This window comes from Caenorhabditis remanei, chromosome III (genome assembly GCF_010183535.1).
Source record: "Caenorhabditis remanei strain PX506 chromosome III, whole genome shotgun sequence".
In the NCBI taxonomy this organism is placed as follows: domain Eukaryota; kingdom Metazoa; phylum Nematoda; class Chromadorea; order Rhabditida; family Rhabditidae; genus Caenorhabditis; species Caenorhabditis remanei.
Window position 1 is genome coordinate 753217 of NC_071330.1, and position 22155 is coordinate 775371.

Sequence of the window (22155 nt, forward strand, 5' to 3'; positions counted from 1 at the left end):
CACTATTTTCGGTTGAAAGTTATATTTTTTATAGTTTTTCTCCGATTTTTTCGATTACAGGTTGTCACGATAAAGTTTTATCAGTTTTCAGCTACAAAACCTTCATTTCTAACTATTTTCTTCGTTAAAATCATATTTTGCCCGAAATCTGTACTTTCTCCCCCTTCAACAACTAGTCACATGATTTTTCTCCGATTTCCTCCACTTTCCTCGTAAACATCTTTGCTTTCTGTCGCTGTCCTACGTGACTTTTCTGATTTTACCACTTTTTTCACAATTTTTCTCAAATTTTAACTATTTTTGTTCCAGGTATCCGCCATGAACCGTCTCGCACAGCCAGCCTCCCGCTCGGTCGTCAAGACCTTCCAACGTAATTCGTCTGGACCATTCTACGGATCCCACAACGTTGACGGATTCAAATCGTCGTACGTCACACCACTCAAGACCAACCAAAGTGAGTTTTTGTGCCGGTTGAGCTGAACATTTTAACTTTTTTTTCGTTAAAATATTCTGAAATCAGCGATTTTCAAGAGATTTTTGTTCAAAAATTAAATTTCCAGATGCCTCGGAGACCTGGAAGAAGATCTTCTACATTGCCTCGATCCCATGCCTGGCCCTCACCATGTATGCCGCCTTCAAGGATCATAAGAAGCATATGAGCCACGAGCGTCCAGAGCACGTTGAGTACGCCTTCTTGAACGTCCGCAACAAGGTAATTTTGGTTCAGATGTGTGAAAAAATTGGGAATTAAATAATAAAATCGTGAAGTTCGCAAAAAACAGGCCGAAGTCATGATTTTCTATTCGATATCGCATCGAATTGATGTGAATTTCAATGAAATAGTTGTTTTCTCAAATACCATCGGGTTTAGGATACTTTTCGAGTTAATTACTTTTTTTTCAGCAAATTACCGCAAGACTTGTCGCAATTTTGAGTTAGCTAACTGTGATTCAAATATCAGTTGCTTGTTCACTCTCCAAGCCATTTTTCCCATCGGAAACAGTCGAAATCTGATTTTTGGCTCAAAATTTCACCTCGAAATCGGAAAATCTACCCAATTCTTCGGGAAAATGAATTTTAAACAGAATTTCCTAATTAGAAAGGGTTCTGTGCTGATTATTCAACTTACCCACTAAAAATCGCTGTAATCGTCATAATTTGACCCAATTAACCATAATTTTGAAATCCGAAAGCAAAATTTTCCTAAGAGGACGATTTCGAGCCGATTTTCTAACCTTTCCGTTTAAAATCTCCTAGCTAACTGTATTTTTGGTATCGGGAAGCGAATTTTTTTGAATAAAAGGTATCTTTCCCAGAAAATGGATAATTTCTCTTCCGACATTTCGCAATTCGAATACAATTTTTACAACTAAAAACTACTTCAAATCTCGAAAATTCGTCTTGAGACGGTGCATTGTAACTCTAAACCCCACCCCCCAGATTAGTCCTAAAAACATTTGGAAACAATCCTCCCAAGCGATCTCGAAGCCCTCGCGAAAACCTAATTCCACAAAATATCCAATTTCAGCCATTCCCATGGGGAGACGGAAACCACTCGTTGTTCCACAACAAGGCCGAGCAATTCGTGCCAGGAACCGGATTCGAGGCCGAACGCGAGAAGCACTAAACACCACTACAAACTACAGAAAGAGGGAAAAAATAAAAATATTTCAATTTTATTTGTTTCGTCTTCCTTTCCATTTGATTCATTTGTGTGTTGTTCTAGTTTTGTTCTCCTCATTCTTCCCACCCTTCTCCTCATTCAAGAACGATTCAGAGGCATGTTTTGCGCAAATGTTTAGTTTCAGAATTGTATAAAACAGTCGTCGAAAAAAGACAAAAATTTTAGAGACGAAAAATATTTATATTTTCCAAAATATTATTTTTGAGCATTAGACAAACGGATTATTATGGCGCCTAGTTGAGTGTTGTTTTTGTTTTTCAGATGAGGCAGATCCGGACGACAGATGATTCGCACGGTAGTGGATTTTGTTGACGGACACGTTACAGTTGTAACTCATCTGAAAATAAAAAATAAACTTTCAGATTTTAGGTATACCCAAGGCTTACCTTATGCTGAATATTAGTTCGCACTAATCGATTATTAGTTTCTTGAATTTTTCTGAAATTCGGAGCCACCGGGACTTTCTCGGCACCCTCCATTGATAGGTATAGATGGGACCATTCTTCGAACTGGAATTTTCAAGTTTTTTTGTTTGAAAACGCGCGCCAAAGGCACTCACATGCTCCCTTGTGATAAATATAGGTTGATTCAAAATGATCCATGTGACTGTCTCATGGCATCCGGGGGATGTCAGTGAGCCCTCATAAGTGATGATATCTCGAGTGAAGGGAAGCAGCCGCCACGGCTCGAAATCCGCCATTTGGACACGTTGATCCTTGTAACTGATGCTGGCGGTGGCGACGGTTAGCTTGATAAGCTCCTGGTTCGTTTGGGTGCCGAACTGAAGAGAATTTGAATTTGGCTGGGGAAAACAATGCGGTGGGGCGCGTTTACTGCACAGAAATTTAGCAGTAGAGCGCGTTTTTACGGATATTTTAAGCTTTTGGCATGAAAATGCGCTCTACTGCACTTTTTGTTTTCACGGTGGTAGTGCAAATACGCTCTAATAAAATTTTGGCGCGAAATTTGAAAAAAAAAATCGTGCGATAGAGCGCATATTCAGACAGAAAGCGAAAAGATGCGATAGAGCGCACTTGCTTCATTGAGCTTAACTTTTGCGATTGAAAGTGTGCTCTACTGCACTTTTGGCGCAAAAATTCGAAAAAATTTTAATGTGCAAACGCGCTCTAACTCGCTACGCTCAAATACAAAATTTTTGGCGCGAAATTTGAAAACTTTAGAATTTGTGCGATAGAGCGCACTTGCTTCATTGAACTTAACTTTTTCGATTAGAAACGCGCTCTACTGCACTTTTGGCGCGAAATTCAAAATTTTCAAAACTCACATCCACCAGAACGGACAGTATCGCAATACCATGGGGAGATTTCGATGCGGCCGTAAAATTGGGATATAGATCCGTATTGAATGCGACTAGTTGCACTTCCATCGGAAAACGGCGACCGTTTATCGTGTGTTCGCTGCCGTTCTCCGTTCCACGACCCATATGAAAATCGATGCGTTGTACCCTGGCAAAATATGGAATTGGGTGGAGTATGGGGTATGGGGAAAAGTATGGTACTCAAGAATGGGTACCATTCGCCCAGTACCATATGGTACCCATAGACCAGTACCATAGTCCAGTACCATATGTCAACTATAGGTCGGTACAATATGGTACCATTGTTAGTACCATAACTACCATGAGTACCATAAGACTGTAAGTATCATGAGTACCATAAGGGTACCATTGCCAGTACCATATAGTACCCATAGACCGGTACCATAGTCCAGTACCATAGTTCAATACTATAGGTCAGCACTAGAAATACCATATGGAACCCAGAGTAGTGGCTGTGATCCATAGTGCCATATGGTGACTTTGGTACCATAGTCCACTACCACGAGTACCATGGTTCCATACGGTACCCATAGTCCAGTACCATATGGTACCATTGTCAGTACATTAGTACCCTAAGTGCCATGAGTACCATATGACCGTAAGTACCATGACTACCATAAGGGTACCATAGCCCAGTACCATATGGTACCCCGAAAACTCACCGATATCTATACCCGTATAGCGGACCGCTTGTAATATTAACCGACGGCTTTTTTGCCGAATATCCGATTCGAATTCTCACCATTTGACCGGTGTTCACAAACTCCGACAGGACCTGGAATCGTGGAATTTTCGGGAATTGTTTTCTATTTTCAGAAAATAAATGAAAGATTCGAATAGAGCTCGTTGAGACGCTTTGAATGAGTATAATCATGCCCGGGTTTCGCTGAGTTTTGAAATTTTGGGTCTCGCCGCGAAATTACGGTAGCTATATTACGGTAAATTGCGGTTTTCGGGGCGAGACCCCAACTAACACATAGGCATGTTTATACTCATTCGAAACGTCTCGATGAGCTCTATCTGAATATAGCATTCATTTTTTGAAAAAACCGCGACGCGACCGCGCCGCACCATAAAATTTGAAGAAAAAAGACTCACCGGCAACTTATCCAACCGAACTGGCTTAACACTGGCATCGAATAGTAATCGATCTGGTTGAATATCGATTGGTGATTGGAGTCTTCCCTTCTTACACATCCACCAATCCTTCTCCACGAGACCCCAGAAATCGGGACCGCCGAACACGTCCGAGTCATAAGACCACTGATAATTTTGACTGGCATTTGATGATTTGAAGGAGATGAAGAAGAGATGGATGAGGAATAGAGGGAATTGGCTACATTCGAAGCGCATAGGAGATCTGGAAATAGTTGAAAAAATGAGATTTTAAAAAAATGGAAAAATTGAGGTGCAGTTGAAAACTACCTATAACTCTCAGGGGATCTGTCGTACAAAAAAGTTGTCAACTGCAAAAATGAAGGTCTAGACTAGTACAGTAACCTGGCAAAACTTTTAACGATACGACCAAATGAAAACCGGTGAAACCATCTCAAAGTTAGAATTTTTTTCTTTTTAAGCAAAATTTGTAGGTGCGGAAAACTGGCTATAACTCTCCGGGGAGAAGTCGTAGAAAAAAGTTGTCTACTACAAAAATGAAGATCCAGGTTTGATCTACATGATACACTTAATTTCTTGACATCAAACCAACATTTGAGAAAGTTATAAGTCATCAAAGTTAGTAATTTTTTCGAAAAATAGGAAATTGGTCAACTTTGAGAGAGTGTAGGTCAGTGTGCATTCGGACGGTGTTTATTAAAATTTCAGGGATTATAGATTAGAGGTTTGAAAATTTAAACGTATAAAATTTAATAGCTAAAATTGAGTTTTTAAAGTTTTAGGTCAAAATTTGGAAAGTTGTCAAAAATTTTTTTTTGAAATTTTTTGGAAATCGAGTTCAGATTAATTTTGAGCAACATTTTTGAAGATACTAAAATTCTTAACTCTTAATTTTCAAGGTTTCGAAAGTTTTGCTTAAATTGAGACAAAAAATTCTGAATTTTTTTCCATCTTCTAGAAAAACCCATACTTGTCAAGGTCCGCAGACTCGGCTTAAAAAAAATAATATATTTTTTGACATTTTTTCAATTTTTCATCCAAAAAATAAACATTTCTAATAATTTTTCAGCATTTCTTCTAATTCTGAATCATAGCCGAAAATTTGACTTTTTTGCAAAAAAAAAAATTTAAAATTTTGAACTTTTTGGCGCCAACTTTTGCTAATCGTTTTTGAGATGAAAATGAAATTTTCACCATAATTTGACCACTAGGTCTCACATTTTCTCTAAAACATCACCGACTACTGTAGAATTACTGTAGAAATTGCCAAACTTTCCATTTTTTTGAGTAACGAAATTTCACTTAATATTCGCTGCGCCCAATTCTTACAACTGCGCTCCACCGAAATTCCCTTGAGACATGTCTCTTTTTCTCTGAGTCTCTCAATTTCGCACACATTTTCTCTGGTTTCGGTAGAGCGCGGTTGTAAGAAGCGTGCCGTGCTAATATCATACAAAAAAGCTCATAAAAAATAGTTGTCAACTGGAAAAATAAATTCCCAAACTAGTATAATAACCTGGCAGAAATTTGACACCTTCTCAAAGTTAGTCGTAAAAAAACCAAAAATTTTTTTTTTGAAAACTAAAATTTTTCATTCTCCATCCAATTTCTATACACCTACACACACCTGATGTTGTTGAAAAATAATGATTGCTTATTTTCTTTGTCGTCCTTTCGAGATGGTTGCTATGTTATTAAAAGTGCTCTCCTCGAATCGAATTTCCACTCAAAAATATAAAAAGGCGGACGACGGCTCTGAAAAGAATAATTGATTATTGAAATTCGAACGTCTTCTATTCTAGAAGACGACGACAAAAAGAAATAAGAAGGAAAAGAAGAATCTCAGAAGAAAATAAAAACGGGCGGTCTCTTGCGGAATTTGTAATGAGAAGGAGAAGGGATGAGAGAGGAAATTGAGATGAAGAGGAAGGGGGCACTCTCATAATAATAATGGGTGTAGCGAAATGTAGAAATGAAAAATGAGACGATTTATAACGACAAAGTACCCGAAAATCATATTTTTGAGCGTCAAATTTTTTTAAAGCACACTCAAAATTTTTTCCCTGGCGGCTTTTGTCATTTTTTCTTGTCATATTCTTACTCAGCTCGTCGAGACGGTTCGAATGAGTATAATCATGTCAATATTCCGTTCATTTTAGGGTCTCGCCACGAATCTAGCTACCGTAGTTTCGTGCCGGGACCCAAGTTTTCAAATTTTCAAAATGGCACGGAATATAGTCATGATTATACTTATTCAAATCGTCTTGACGCGCTGAGTTCGAAAATCGTATTTTTATCAAAAAATTTCATGGTCCCGTCCCAAAAATCCGGTTTAAAGAACCGGATGATTTTTAGGCTTAAAATGGTAAAATTGATCATCGTCGCATTTCCCATGAAAGCCAATTATATTTTTGAATTCAGCGCGTTAAGACGGTTCGAATGAGTATAATCATGCCAAGGTTCTGACCACTTTTGATTAAGATTATTCGGGTCTCGCAACGAAATTACGGTAGCAGTTTTCGTGGTGAGACCCAAAGTTTCGAAAATATTTCAAAATCGCTGAGAATCATGGCATGATTATACTCATTCAAACCGTCTTGATGCGCTGAATTTGAATATGTCAAAATTTTTCAAGTGGGCCTAGTTACTACCGAAATATTTTTCAAAAACTGGTTTTTAAAAAAAACTATTTTGAACCGCAGTTTTAGGGAATTTCTTGATAAAAATAAGTTTTTCGAACTCAGCGCGTCAAGACGGTTCAAATAAGTATAATCATGACTATATTCCGAGCCATTTTGAAAATTTGAAAATTTGGGTCCTGACACGAAACTACGGTAGGTATATTACGGTTTTCGCGGCGAGACCCTAAAGTGAACGGAATACTGACATGATTATACTCATTCGAATCGTCTCGGCGAGCTGAGTCAGAATAGGACAGTGAAAAATGGCAGGAACCATCAGGGAAAAAAAAAATTAAGGTAGTAGTTTTCGTGGTGAGACCCAAAATTTCAAAAATTTCAAAATCGCTCAGAACCATGGCATGGTTATACTCATTCGAATCGTCTCGGCGAGTTGAGTAAGAATATGACAATGGAAAATAGCAGGAACCACCAGGAAAAAAATCTTGGGGGTGCTCAGGTGCTACTGTACTAGAGAAAAGTGAAAAGCAAGCTAACCCAAAAGTGTAGAATAAGAGGAGGATGAGCCGGATCTCAATTTAAAATAGGTCCTCTTCTCCTCTCCACACCACCACCAGAAGGAGGCCAGCACACGGAAAACGAAACGATTTAACACATACTTGGAGAGGGGGAGTCCTTCCCCATCTCTTCTTCTCCACAAAACACTATTTATATTGGAGTAGAAAGGGGAGGGGAAGGGATGAAACGGAAAATGAGGGGCAAAGGATGGAACACAACGGATGAGAGAAGAAGAAGAAGGAGATGAGGCACCCCCCAGATGGATAGCCCCCTATTGAAATTGGAAATTGGGAACTGAATGGAGATTGGGTTCTGGTGGTGAAAAGAGGAAAAATTGGAAGAAATTTGTCAAATCCGGGTAGAGGAGAAGAAGCAAATTGGGTTTTAGGGTACGGTACCTACGGAGATCAAGAATCGGTTTAGAGATTGCCTAGGAACACAAAAGATGGAAAACTGGGACGTTTTGAAACAGGATTTTAAGATACCAAAACTTCCCGAGGCGCATCGCTTAAAACGCAACCTTATGAGATGACAAATATACCAAAATGTAGATCTTGACGAGTTCTATATCTGTGGCCTATTTTGGGCCGGATACATATTTGTTAATGTATCGAGGCCCGGGCTCTTCAGGTCATGTTCGCGTTTTTTGGCACTTTTTTCCCGGCCCGCGGTGGTAGAATAGCGTCGGTTGGCAAGGCCAAGGATTCGGAAGTTTTAAAAGATTTTTGCTTCGGACGTCCTGAAAACAGATATTTAAAAACTTAGACGCTCCGAAACCGACTGAAACCGACTACCACGTTTTGGTGGCTGAAGTTGAGAGGTTTCTGGAAAATGATCCAGGAATCCAAAGACTTTAGAATGTTAGCCAGCACGTAATCAGAGATTTGCGATTTGGGACATTTGAAACCGAACGTTTTGATACCAAGGCAATTCGTAACTGACCCTTTTTGATTTTCCAAAAAAAATTGACTTAGGACCTAACGCTAACCGAAAAAACATCACATGTTGAAACTGTTAAAAACCGGTCACTTATGAACCAGGACATTTCAAAACCAAGACGATTCTGAAGCTGACGTTTTGAAACTAACTAGGGAAGGATCCCGAGTCGAGATGGAGTTACATGTCGAGATATATGTATATCACTAGAACGGAAATTTTGCGCTGATTTCAAAACTGTATTCCAATTTTGCTAAACGATTCTGTGAAAAAGTTATTGCCGTTTTTGTCGCTTCTCAGTCCAAAAATGAGCATTTTCAAGACTCCCAAAATTAAAATTTCTCTTATTTTTTTCAAATTTTTTTGTTTTGTACGTATGACTACGGATGTAAAGATGGTTTTGGCATAGTTTGATTTCGGAACTTATTTTCAGGAAAATTTTTGTGGAGTTTCTTAAATTTTCAAAAATGACCCATCTACAAAAAATTTGTCTGAAAATTTTCTGAAGTTCCAACGCCAACAATACAATTTACATGATTGGAACTGCACGTACAACACAAAAAAATTTGAAAAAAATGAGAAAAATGTTAATTTTGGGAGTCTTGCAAATGCTCATTTTTGCACTGAGAAGCCACAAAAACGCGAATAACTTTTTTAACGAGATCGTTTAGCAAAATTGGAATACAGATTTGAAATCAGCGCAAAATTTCCGTTCTAGTGATATATATCTCGACCTGTAACTCCATCTTGACTCGGGATCCTTCCCTAGTAAGACAAATTGAAACCGTCGGGGAGTTTATAACAGCGGATGTTTCAAAAATTGGAAATTGAGACATTACTACAAAAAAACTATACTCAAGTCTCTAACTTACGCTTCTGAAACGATTTATTAGTATCTTAGTATTGAAATGTCTCAGTTTCGAAAGATATCGGTTTTAAAACGTTCTAGAAATGCCCAAAGACTCGAGGACAAGGTTTTCAGGTAGCATTGCTTTTCTTGGAAAACTATGAGAAAATCAAGATTCCAAGAAGTCATAGAATTAAACAAAAAACTTTCGACGAAAACTGAGAAAAGTAGACTGGGCTGGCAGATGTTTGATTCTATTTTAGTGCAGGGTTTGGGAGGATTTAGGATTCGAAGGGATTTAGAGACACGCCTCTTCTGACGACAATTTGTTTTTCTTTCGTATTCAAGGCGCGCCTAGACGTCAGAAACGTCTTAGTTTATTATAATACAAAAATGCAAAAAACAATTTGAAGACTATGGTAAGTGCGCTCCACGGAACATCATAAAATGGTAGACTACGTCCGATTTATTGTGTGCAAATGCGCTCTAATGCAAAATTGCGAACTTACTCATCTAACTTATTTGATAAGGCAAAAAAACTGGTTGCAAAGCGTCACAGTTACGGGCAGTTCTAAACTGTCCTAAAAAAAGAGAAAAAAACTTAGATGATGGCCTAAACGCCCAAAGAACCCAAAGAATTCGGTATGAGTAAAAACACAAGGAAACGAAAAATGACAAGTGCTCAGGCTCGATTTTAAAGGAAAGAAGGAGGAGATGGGGGGAAACAACAAAAAAGGTGCCACGATTTATAGCAGGAGTAGAGGCCAAGAGGGGGGGGGACGAATATTTTATGAGTGCTCTTTTCCTTTTTTGCTCCCCCCCCCTTTTAGGGGGGAACAAGTCACTTCAATTTCAAGACACACATGTTTCTGTGTTTTTATTGTGTTGCTGGTGGTGGTGGTGGTGTGCCAGAATATAAGATTGGGAAATTTTGAGATTGAGGAGGCTAGAGTTACTGTATCACTGAAATAAAACAAAATTGTTTCTCGAAAACCGGTAGATTCACGTGAATGGGCTCTCAGGTGAGGTTTTGAGGTCTTGCTCATATTGTCATTTAACCAACCCAAAAGATGGACCAACTCTCACGGCATAGTCCATCTATCATTAAAGCTTCATGTTTAACGGAAAATTATTTAATTTAGGTCATATCGATAAAGAAAAACGAGAGCTTTCGAATGCTATAAAAATCTTCCCGATCCGACCAAAACTGACAAAGTTATAAAGGAAACCATTTTGGTGAAATTCAGAGTCAGCGTGATTTCAGCTTTCCAATGATAGAGACCGTGTCTTGTAACTCCAAACTGACTACATAACCTTCCCTAGTGACTATGGAAAATGCGCTCCAGTTTGTTTTTCTTTCTTCAAGTTTTTCAAAAAAGCGGGACGTTTGGAAACTTAAAAAAAGACGTTGGAGATGCGCACAAGGCACGCCAGAAAATGCCTTAGGAAGTTTTAAAACCGAGCCGTTTTAGAGCCAAAGATTAGGAAAAATCAGGTTTCAACATGGTTTTCTAGTCATGAATTCTAAGAATAAACGAGTTCCTTTAAAAAACAGATGTCCCGTTATAAAACAGAAGTTTCGAAACGGCGAGGATGATACCAAGAGGCTCAACAATGAAAATTTGTGGAAAATCTCATTTATCCGGTTTTTGAAGTTACCCGTTTCGAAACGTCCCCATCCTTTGAAATAGATTAAATGAAAACTAGGTATAGCTTTGATTTGACTATTATATAGCTCCAAAGGTACGCCAGACACGCAAATTTTAAGAATTTCTTCAAGCTCGCTTAAAATATGCAACATTGCCATTTCAAAACCAAATATTTGGAAACAAATGTATAGTATGGTTTCTAGGGTTTAAGGTATCCCGTTTCAACCTGAAAACAAGCTATTCCACCACTGGAACCCACTAAAAATCCAGCCAAAAAATGTTATATTGAAACAACAAGAGACATAAGAGAAATAGGAAGAAAAGTAGGTGTGTGAGAATATGAAAAAATAAAGAGAAAATCCGAAAGGAGTGGGGAAGCCAATTGATTTAAGCTTGTTTGTATAAATATACTCGATGGGGGGAAAGGGATTCAGACATACTCACAAAACTTATGAAGCTAATTTCTTTTTTTCTAGATTTTGTTAGTCAGAAACGACGGAATTTTTTGAGATAGTGGAAATGCGCTCTATTGAAATTCAAGGCACTTTGAAATTGCTCAGTTTCAACAATTATGCAGAATAACGTCATTTTTCGAGGAAATCCGTGAATAATAAGTGTGAGAGTTTGGCGGAGAACAGGAAAAAAGAAAGACTAAAAACTTTCTGGAAAGCTGCCAAGAAATGAGAAAATGAGTCAGAAAAGAGCGTTTAGAATTCTCTGAAAACTCTGCTCGAGGTTTCTGGTAAGTGTTGAAATATTTAGTGAACACATATTTAATGAGTTTGAGCATAAGAGTGAGGGATAGCTGGTGAGGGGAGTTTTACCATACCATACGTGCAAACAGTGCCAAAAAACTCGATAATGATCAAAAAGGTATTCTAGCCCGGTTCGCGGCTCTTATACGAATTACCATCCGACCAGTAGTGAGTCACATTTGTAGAACGTGATGAGATCTACATTTTGGTATATTTTTCAGCTCATTATATTGTGTTTTTAGCGAGCTACGCGTCGGCTAGGTTTGTAAGTATGGATTATAATTTGGTGACGGAATCTCAAAAGCCCCGAAAACATACAACTCTTGGAGCCAAAAAGACGCAAGAAAATTTACCTGTAAGTTTCCAGATAAAAATGTATCGGTAAATTTACCGAACCGTTCCGAACACCTCACACTGCTTACTTTAGTTTCTAGTTTCTGCTTGAGCGAGTAGTAAACAATGTTCAGTGAGGAAACTTACAAATTAATATCAAATCGGAAAAAAATCCACCTCTTTTAAAGGCACATCCAACTTTATCTAGTATATCTCAGAACGGGTTGGTGAAATGCTAATAAGCTAGTGCGCTCTGTTACAAACCATGACTATTTGGGTTACTGTATAAGGGTTATCATCGCACCAATCGTTTTCGTGAGCCAAAGTCGCATGAACATTGACAGAAGCAAGTAAACTTTAGCACTGCATTTTTCTAAAATAGGAAACTACTGTCACAAACTGAGGTACCCAACTGAAGTACCGTTTTCAAAAAGTTCCATGCGCCTTTAAAAACAAATGATTTTTTTTCAAAATGGCAAGAGACTTTGCTATCAAAGGATCTTATGAATCAAAAATCTGCCTCCAGTCAGTCAGTACTACGGAGTCCTCTCAGAAGGCTGAGATCTCTCACATACCTCATTTCATGAATAATTTGCTCCATCTCTCCTTCTTTCCGTGGAGTTTTACTTGCATTCCGGACGACGACTACTTGAAAAGAGAAAACGAGATTCTTTCACACGCTACCATATGAATTCATGAATAACAATCCTTCTCGCCGCCATTTTATGAATCTGTAATTGCGAAGACGTGGGGGGATGAGATATTGATATCGAAAGTTGGTTTTTAGAAGATTTTAGAAGATTTTAGAAGATCCGGGGGAGAGGGAGAAATGGGGGAGACATCGCGTCATACTGTGGGAGAATGAGTGGGTTGGGATGACGGAAAAATTGGGTTTGATATACTTTTAGTGGTCTCGGGATAGCTCAATGGAATTGGAGAAACGGGAAGGGTAGTTTTGCAACCAAACAGATTTTATATGTATCACCATAACTTTAGGACCAAGATCACTACACATTTATTTTGCTGTAAATAGTCCTGAAAATAGATAAAATTAAAATTTTTGGTAAAAGTTTATAGTTTTGCTGCAAAAAACCTCAAAAATATTGCAAATTCGAAAGGATGAACAACATTTTCAAGCTTTAGGAAAATCCCATTTATCCGGTTTTGAAATTTCCCGTTTCAAAACGTCGCTATCTTTTCAAATGGGTTTCATGCAAACAGGATACTAGCTTCGATTTGACTATTTTATAGCTCAAAAACGCGTAAAAGACACGCCAGGTACTCAAATTTTAAAAATTTCTTGAAGCTGACGTGAAATAATCGGTTTCTAGGCCATCCTTTCTCTTAATGATATAACTTTTTTATTATAACACACTCTGAACTTTGGTTTCATGGCAACTATGTAGTTTCCCATGAGTCAAGTTTGATCCCGAGTACTCACACACCTCTTTTTTTAGACCTTTTTTTCTAGACCGCCCCCAACAAATACCAAAGATGGGCGGTGCACGCCTGTTGGAGTACACGGGACCAGTACTCACAAAATGAGAAGAAAATCCGAAATTTCAGAAAACGCGTTCAAGGTGCGCCAGACAGAAGTTACACTCAAAGAGCCAGTCAGCATTCTTAGATATCATTAAATCGTTGAAGAAATACAGAAACCAAGAAATCCGGACACTCCAACACACAGACCGACCTAAGTTTCCTAGTTAGCACGGCACGGAGATTCCGGTAGAGCGCTGTTGCATGAACAGTGGTATAAGAATAACTAACGATTCTAGAGCATCCAGACATTCAGACGCTCAGGACACACAGACAGACAAATACGCTTCTCGTTTTACGATGATGTACTTTTGTCTACGTCCTCTCCTGCTCTGGTCTCTTCCTCTCTCTCCCATTAAATTTCTTAGTGATGTAACAACAAAAGCGGCGCCCGTATGGAGAAGAAAAGTGATTCTCCCTTCTTTTCTTTCTTTTTTTGCTCCCATCCTATTTCTTAGTGAGAGCAGAGTTAAGTCGGTCTCTCTCTCTGCGGAAATTGTTGTTTTATTATGTGTTTCTGAGCAACCAGGGGAGTAAGGAAAAAGAGAAGAAAGAGAAGAACATATGTATTGAGGGGAAGATAGATGGTCTTTGAAGAAACCCAGAGGAATCTATGTAGAGAACTCAATTACAGGGTGTCGCAAAATTACCCGCAAAAACGTTTGACAAGGCGATTGACGCGATTGCGGTGCGCGTATTATTTAAATTTTTGTTCATTTTTAAGTTTTTCACCATTCTGCCGAAATTCAGATCAATCGGTTTTGTTTTAGATAAATGGGACCGCCGAGTCCAAATTGCTCTTCCTACAAAGTAGACTTCCTGTTTCGGCATGTAGATCAAACGGGAGCTTGTAGATAACATCATTATCGTATGCATCTCCCTTTGTTACATAGGTGTGAAAAAAAGTTTTTCGAAAAAGCTTCACTCCGTCTTGAGATACAAAAATTAAGCGCGAAATCCGAGTCCCCAGATTACCTGCGTGCAACTATCGACGCCTACCCTAGACTTCTTCGTGCTGTCATCGAAAATAGAGGAGGTCGGATGGTACAAGATTAACTGATAATTGTTGATATGATCAAGAATAAACTTTTTGCTGATTCCCAGGGTTTTCTGACTTTTACTTTTTTAGATATAGCTCTTATAGCTTGTGCGGGTAATTCTGCGCCACCCTGTAAGTTGTTAATTACTCATGGTAGTTAAAGTAAAAACTTAGTGACTCTCTAACTAGGAAATGATCGAGATATATGTCACTAGAACGGAAATTTTGCAAAAAAATCGTATTAAAAACTACTAGCTTTACTAGGGAAGGCCTCCAGGTGACCGTGATGACAAGGTAATGACTTGTCAGCGGTCCAAACTTTGACCTCGTTTTTCTTGAATACTAGACCTCAAAGGCACAAAGTGAGTATATATTTGGAATCAGCGTATTCTCAGCTTTCCAATGGTAAAGGTCACGACCCGTAACTCCACGGTCACCTGGAGGCCTTGCCAAGTTAGTAATAACCGATATACATATTTAGAGAAAAACACAGTGCCTACACAGCCATATATTTTGACCCTGGATCCTTCCACGACTCTGGATCCTAGCCATAGACAAAAAATGAATAACTCATCAAAAAAGAACTCCAGACACCTTTGATCCCTCCATTGAGAAGACCTTCTCAATCAACGTCTATTCATAAACATTGTTCGAAAAAATAAATCATGTCTATACTAAATGGAACATCAGTTTGGACTTTTCTGATCAGAAATCAGGGAAAATTTGTCATTTTTTGATTCAAAATACAATATTGAAGCTAAATATAGGTAGCGTTTAAGGTATTTCACGTTTTGTATTCATGCTCTGACTTGCGAACCGGGCCGGGACATAACTTGTTTGAAATTCAACATTATGAGCTGAAAAATATACCAAAATGGAGATCTCAACGAGTTCTACGTCTGTGACCTACTACGAGCAGGATGGCTAATTGTTAATGTACCGTACCGTATGTACCTATCGGTGTTATGAAAAGTGTGCACAACATCTTTAACATATGAAAACTTTGGTGACTCATACATCGGCTAGCAGGAAGATTGATCCGGTTTTGACAGCAAAAGTGGGTTCCACGTAGACGAAAGTACATGTGTCCCAATTTATACATCGATTGAAAGCGGCGTGTTCAAAGTCTTCCCTTGTCAGCGAGATCTACTGGTTGGCTGTGCTAGAATGGTTTTTGGGCTATTTTTGAGTGGTTTGACACTTTATCCCGGTTAGCAGCATATTAACAACTGACCATCCGGCCCATATTATATCAGAAATATAGAACTCGCCGAGATCTACATTTAGGTATACTTTTCAGCTCATAACAGTCAGTTTAAAGCGATTCACGCCCGCGTTATCCACTAGCAATTTCTCTTTTTCTCTCCCCACGTGATATATTTCCCCGGATATCTTTGTTATCTTTCGTATTGTTCAGTCGGTCATCTTCCCCGAATAAGGGGGAGATTTTACTATCCGTTTGCATCTAATTTTCGATTAAGACACGCATCTTTTTCAAACCTTTTGTTTTCCAAACGACAACTCACCCAAATATGAAGTCAGCATTGTTCCTCTGTCTATTTTTTGCAGCTCACTCTCATGCAGGTATATGATAGTTCTTTTTAACAGTATTTGCCAAAAAATGCTCCAAATATCATCTTTGAGGTCTCACGCAATCTTTATGGAGAGTACTCTATCTATATAAACTCGTTTGTTTTCAGAGACCATACCATTCACTTCACTTCTAAACATTGAGGAAGAGCTTGCCAACATCTCCACTACCTGCTTATCCCATCGAGATCACGAGGAAATAACTGGCAACACACTTCGCTATTATTTTGCAGAGATTTTCAACTCAATCTTGATAAATAATGCACAATTGCTTATTGGTATGATAGAAATGCGTGCGGCGCTGGGAATGCCACCACGTGGACCATGGAAACGGAAGAGGATTCTGAGTGAAGAAGATATTCTGGCGGCGCCGACGATCGAAGAATACTATGAGAGACGGGAGGAGAGTATGAATTCTCTGAATCTCGATAGCCGGTTCTTCTTGGAGAAAAACTTCCCACCGGTTATCGCGTTTTTGGATAAAAGATTCCCTACGATTCGAGGAATCTATCGACAGGAATTCCGGAATGCAAAGAAGGTAGTGGATAGAGAAGAGGTGGATTCAATGGTTCACAAGTTTCGCCAGATGGCAAGTCGTATGGATGAGGCAGTAGACAATATGAGAAGAGAATCTTTGATTTGCTATCTTGCAAATAAGGATAAGCTAGAGAATTAGTTATGATCCCCTCTACATACCTCTCCAAATGAATATGTTTTATTTTTTATTTTTTATTAATGCTTCCTAATGAATTATGTTAAAACAAAACAGGATCAAAAACCAGGTATGTCAGAACCTGAACCAGACGCACTTGTGGGAGATGTGTGCCTAGACTTGTGAGAGGCTCGCGCTAGTACTCTAATAATGAATAAGCATACCTGGAATGTGAATGAGCATTGTGAACTTTTAGGACTGCAGCCTCGAATGTTTATGATATTTTCATGTAACTATTTAAATATACAGTAAGAGTCACTGGAGGTCAGATAAAGTCCCTCAGGCATGTTCTTAATCTGAAATGACACCATCTAAATTTATACCAGTTCCGACCTGGGGAACTGGTATAAATTTATACCAGTTAACGTCTATTCATAAACATTGTTCAACAAAAAGAAATCATGTCTATACAAAATGGAACATCAGTTTGGACTTTTCTGATCAGAAATCAGGGAAAATTTGTCATTCTTTGGTTCAAGATACAATATTGAAGCTAAATATAGATAGCGTTTAAGCAATTGCAAGTTTTGTATTCATGCTCTGACTTACTTCATCTACATATTTCACAAGGGAAGTACATGACGAGGCGGGTTGAACTTTTTCTATAAATTTGACCGTAGGTAATTTGGACCTTGAGGATTTCAAAACTGTAATAAAAATCAGCGAAATGCTCACGTAAACCGAGTTATGACCCGTCAAACTTTTCAATTTGTTCATGTGGTTAAGCTTTTTACGTGAACTTTAAATTTTGTACTGTAGAATTGCAAGTTTGACGGGTCATAACTCGGTTTACGTGAGGATTTCGCTGATTTTTATTGCAGATTTGGAATCAGCAGGGTCCAAATTACCTACGGTCAAATTTATAGAAAAAGTTCAACCCGCCTCGTCATGTACTTCCCTTGTCAGATGAGTTATTTAAAGTTATGAGCTTTTAGAAAGGTGGCATTTTAATATTTATACAGTTGTGTCCTACGTTTATTTCGAATTTGCAGATCTGATCTTTACTTTTTTCTTGGGACCAGAGTTGAACGGAATTCCGCCTTCCGCCTTATAGAACTCCGTTTGAAGCGAGCTATGCGCCAGCCCGTGTCGACCCGTTTCGCCCCGGTTGATCCACAAACAATATTCCCTTATTTCTTCCCATGTGATATATTTGCACGGATGTAATCTCTGTTATCAATCGTATTGTTCAGTCGGTCATCTTCCCCGAATAAGGGGGAGATTTTACAATCCGTTTGCATCCTACTATTCGATTTGTATCTTTTCCAAACCGTTTGTCAGTCAAACCACTACTTTTTCAAATATGAAGTCAGTATTGTTCTTCTGTCTATTTTTTGCTGCTCACTCACACGCAGGTATGCTTTTTTGCGAGTTTCAAAAAAATGGTCGAAAAAGTTTGATTCGATCCAAGTTTGTCAACTTTTGTAGTATCAAAAAAAACTTCAGAAATCGCCGACAACTCCATAGATGAGGTCTCGCTTCTCCTAAACGAGACCCTCCAGACATCTGCGCCACTTGACCTTGATAAAGAAATCCGAGCGATTGCCTATGCCAACCTTACTGCAGAGGATCACAAAAGGTTTTCCGATAGGATGGATCTAAGACCAGCCCAGAAGCTTATTGGTCGCTCAGAGTTACGTTCTGCTCTCGGATTGGAGCCACGTGGATCTAACTACAGTAGGACAACAAATGACGGAAACGATACCTCTATAGAGGACTACTATGAGTGGAAGGAGCCGAAAGTCGGAATACGTGTTGATAAGAACGCTACAATGGCCGCCTCGTTTTTGGATATGCGGTTTCCAGCGATTCGAACTATTTACAACCAAAAGTTTCAAGGAATTCTCGAACGACCTGAAGCGAATGGGACGATTAGCAGAGAAGACGTTGACCTATTGACTTCGGAGTATTATGTCATTGCCAAGAGATTGGATAGAGCATTAAACAAACTGGAGCTACGTGATATAATTGCAGAGGATCCGGATATTCCGTTTATCGTTAAATTTTTTGCCAGTATTGCCGACGGATTAAGTAACATTATTGATTATTAATAGGTTTTGTTGTGAAAAGTTATACTGTATTTAATACTCTTATAATAAATTGATACATATAATAAGGTCGCTTTCTTTTCAACCCCTCCCGCTGTTGACCTCCTAATTGGATAATCCTTATCAGATCCTATTGTTTACACTTGTCTCTCCGGCGGGAAATCATTTTATATATGTATTGTTGGACAGACTCCTTCATTTCTTTTGAATGATATCTCAATTTCCCTTCTCTATATTTCATTTCTGTTTTAAAAACACTAATTTTTCAGGTGTATAAATGAGGAATGCAATTGTCGCCTGTTTGCTCTTTGTCACTCACTTAAATGCAGGTATAGTTGTTGTTTGTTAAATAAGATGTTACAAGGACTGATGTTGTTTTAATACATGTGAAGAATGGGGCCCTATTGTGATTTTTCGGATTCCGTGTATATCGCACTTCTTTTATAAGAAATGTACCGTTATATGAATACTGACAATAGAACTCCTTTTAGAAAATGTCTGAGAATTTGCTGAAAATTGGCTCATAGGTAGTGTCGACCATTTTGAATGCTCGTTTTGAGCTCCGTAGCAGGAAGAGGCAGAAGATTTTATGACCATCGTATTCAGAATGGTCGAAACTACCTATGAGCCAATTTTCAGCAAATTCTCAGACATTTTCTAAAAGGAGTTCCCTTGTAAGTAAGCTTAAGGGAGGTTACACATCAAAAAATGATTGTTCTTTTCCCGTTACGGTGTACTTTGAAAAGACCAAAAACCGATTAAACGTATCACAAAGTTTTTGAAATCGCACAATATATTTGTGAATATTTAAACGCTTCTAGGAATACTTCTGAGCACGACGAGGAGTCTCATGTAATCTTTATGGAGAGTACTCTATTATATAAACTCGTTTGTTTTCAGAGGCCATACCATTCACTTCACTTCTGAACATCGAGGAAGAGCTCGCCAACATCTCCATTTCTTGCTTATCCCATCGAGATCACGAGGAAATAACTGGCAACACACTTCGCTATGGGTTTGCAGAGACTTTCAACTCAATCTTGATAAATCACGCACAATTGCTTATTGGTATGATAGAAATGCGTGCGGCGCTGGGAATGCCACCACGTGGACCATGGAAACGTGCAAGGATTCTGAGTGAAGAAGATATTCTGGCGGCGCCGACGATCGAAGAATACTATGAGAGACGGGAGGAGAGTATGAATTCTCTGAATCTCGATAGCCGGTTTTTCTTGGAGAAAAACTTCCCACCGGTTATCGCGTTTTTGGATAAAAGATTCCCTACGATTCGAGGAATCTATCGACAGGAATTCCGGAATGCAAAGAAGGTAGTGGATAGAGAAGATGTGGATTCAATGGTTCACAAATTTCGCCAGATGGCCGGTCGTATGGATGAGGCAGTAGACAATATGAGAAGAGAATCTTTTACTTGCTATCTTGCAAATAAGGATAAGCTAGAGAATTAGTTATGATCCCCTCTACATACCTCTCCAAATGAATAGTTTTATTTTTTATTAATGCTTTCTAATGAATTATATTAAAGCAAAACAGGAGAAAATCAACAACCAGCTATGTCAGAACCTGAACCAGGCGTTCCCCAAGCCTCCCACAAGTCTTTGCCTGCTTTTACGTGACACACTTGTGAGAGGCTCGTGCTAGTACTCTAATAATGAATAAGCATACCTGGAATGTGAATGAGCATTGTGAACTTTTAGGACTGCAGCCTCGAGTCAAGGGTTTGTCATGAAATATTATTTTGATATGTTTATGATATTTTCATTTATTTATTTCAATATACAGTAAGAGTCACTGGAGGTTAGATAAAACCCCTCAGACATGTACCAGATCCGACCTGGGAAAAGAAAATCTGAAGTTCCGGCATTAATAATCCAAAAAAATTTAGTTACTGTAATTAAAATATACTCTTCTTTTTCAAACTCTGCCCGCTGCACATTACTGAATAGTCATCTTTCCCGTATTATATCACAGCTCAAAATATCGAGTTCTAAGCAAGTTACGCCCAGCCTCGGTTGATCCACAAACAATGTTCCCTCATTTGTTCCCATGTGATATATTTCCCCGGATGTTATCTTTGTTGTCATTTGTATTGTTCAGTCGGTCATCTTTCCCGAATAAGGGGGAGATTTTACTATTCGTTTGCATCAAATTTTCGACTAAGACGCGTATCTTTTCCAAACCGTTTGTCAGTCAAACCACTACTTTTACAAGTATGAAGTCAACATTATTCCTCTGTCTATTTTTTGCAGCTCCCTTACATGCAGGTATGCTAAATGCTTCAAATCTCATTAAAAACCTTTTGTCCACATTTCGTGGTGAGACCCAGAACATTTGTTGAGAAGAAAACGTATTTTTTCAGAAGATCCCAATACCTCTATTGAAAGCGAATACTCCAAAATCTCCACAACATGCTTCAGCTCAAGAGACCATGAACTTCTATTAGGAGACTTCATAAAACATGGCTCCGCACGCTTGATTTCTTATACTCTGTTTGGTTATAGTGCGGCGACAATTGGGCTTGAAGAGTTACGGAAGGCACTCGATTTTGGGCCGGTTCGCCCATGGACACGTTATAAGTATGGGGAACCTACTAAACAGGAACTGGAATCAGCATCAAGTTTAGAGGACTATTACAACCTAATTGAGCCGATCATTCAAAGTCTCGATAATGATTTCTATTTCGAGAAGAATGTCCATATAGCGATTGATTATTTGGATAAGAGGCTTCCATCGATTCGCAACATTTTTAGACGGAGATTTGAAGAAGTGTCTAAAGGATTGAAGAAGGATAGAAAATTAGTTGATATCATGAAAGATGAATGGATGGCGACGAATAAAAAGATTAGGAGAGCGATTCTTGAAATGAGGAGAAACGATGACAAATGTGTTGAGTGGAATTGGTAGTGATATTGATATCAGAAGAACCGTGTCCATTCATTGTTTTCATTGATTCTCTCTCATTTTGTTAATCAAATTTGAATAAATTCATGCATTATGTCAAATTTTTTTTCGTTCCACCAGTTTCCATCGTTTGAAAATGGTAAACATTCCATTTCAGGTTTGAAAATCACGGTGTGATAAAAAATTGTAGAAGACCACAAAGAGAGTTTGTTTCGACCACATAAAATAGTTTTCCGAGAAAAATCTTTCTAAACATCAACTGATCGTTCGATTTTCGAGGTGGTCTCAAAGAAATTTCGCGGCCTAAAAGTGAGTTTTGGGATATGAAAAGTGAGTGGTTCATGAAAATTTGTGAACGACCTCCCGTTACCGACCTTCTGATTGGAAATTCCCTATCACATCTCATTGGTGACACTTGTCTCTTCGGCCGAAATTATACATTATACATGTGT

At 38.6% G+C, this 22155-nt stretch overlaps 5 protein-coding genes across 5 annotated transcripts; 4 read left to right on the forward strand and 1 right to left on the reverse strand.

The window, feature by feature from the left end:
- Nucleotides 1-318: 318 nt before the first annotated feature.
- GCK72_008307 (uncharacterized protein) lies at nt 319-1627 on the forward strand (the record flags this gene model as incomplete). Its single annotated transcript, XM_003104958.1, has 3 exons — nt 319-454; nt 561-712; nt 1529-1627. The coding sequence occupies 3 exons, from the start codon at nt 319-321 to the stop codon at nt 1625-1627; spliced, it is 387 nt and encodes a 128-aa protein (XP_003105006.1).
- Nucleotides 1628-1892: 265 nt separating this feature from the next.
- GCK72_008308 (uncharacterized protein) lies at nt 1893-4376 on the reverse strand (the record flags this gene model as incomplete). The annotated part of the gene is made up of 6 exons (XM_053726760.1): nt 1893-2021; nt 2071-2193; nt 2244-2465; nt 2970-3150; nt 3686-3798; nt 4122-4376. The coding sequence occupies 6 exons, from the start codon at nt 4374-4376 to the stop codon at nt 1893-1895; spliced, it is 1023 nt and encodes a 340-aa protein (XP_053586337.1).
- An 11590-nt stretch (nt 4377-15966) lies between these two features.
- On the forward strand, nt 15967-16700 carry GCK72_008309 (uncharacterized protein; the record flags this gene model as incomplete). Its single annotated transcript, XM_053726761.1, has 2 exons — nt 15967-16018; nt 16135-16700. 2 exons carry the CDS (start codon nt 15967-15969, stop codon nt 16698-16700), a joined length of 618 nt encoding a protein of 205 aa, XP_053586338.1.
- Nucleotides 16701-18039: 1339 nt separating this feature from the next.
- GCK72_008310 (uncharacterized protein) lies at nt 18040-20250 on the forward strand (the record flags this gene model as incomplete). The annotated part of the gene is made up of 3 exons (XM_053726762.1): nt 18040-18091; nt 18183-18767; nt 19685-20250. The coding sequence occupies 3 exons, from the start codon at nt 18040-18042 to the stop codon at nt 20248-20250; spliced, it is 1203 nt and encodes a 400-aa protein (XP_053586339.1).
- Nucleotides 20251-21014: 764 nt separating this feature from the next.
- GCK72_008311 (uncharacterized protein) lies at nt 21015-21706 on the forward strand (the record flags this gene model as incomplete). The annotated part of the gene is made up of 2 exons (XM_003104837.2): nt 21015-21066; nt 21162-21706. 2 exons carry the CDS (start codon nt 21015-21017, stop codon nt 21704-21706), a joined length of 597 nt encoding a protein of 198 aa, XP_003104885.2.
- Between the last annotated feature and the right edge of the window lie 449 nt (nt 21707-22155).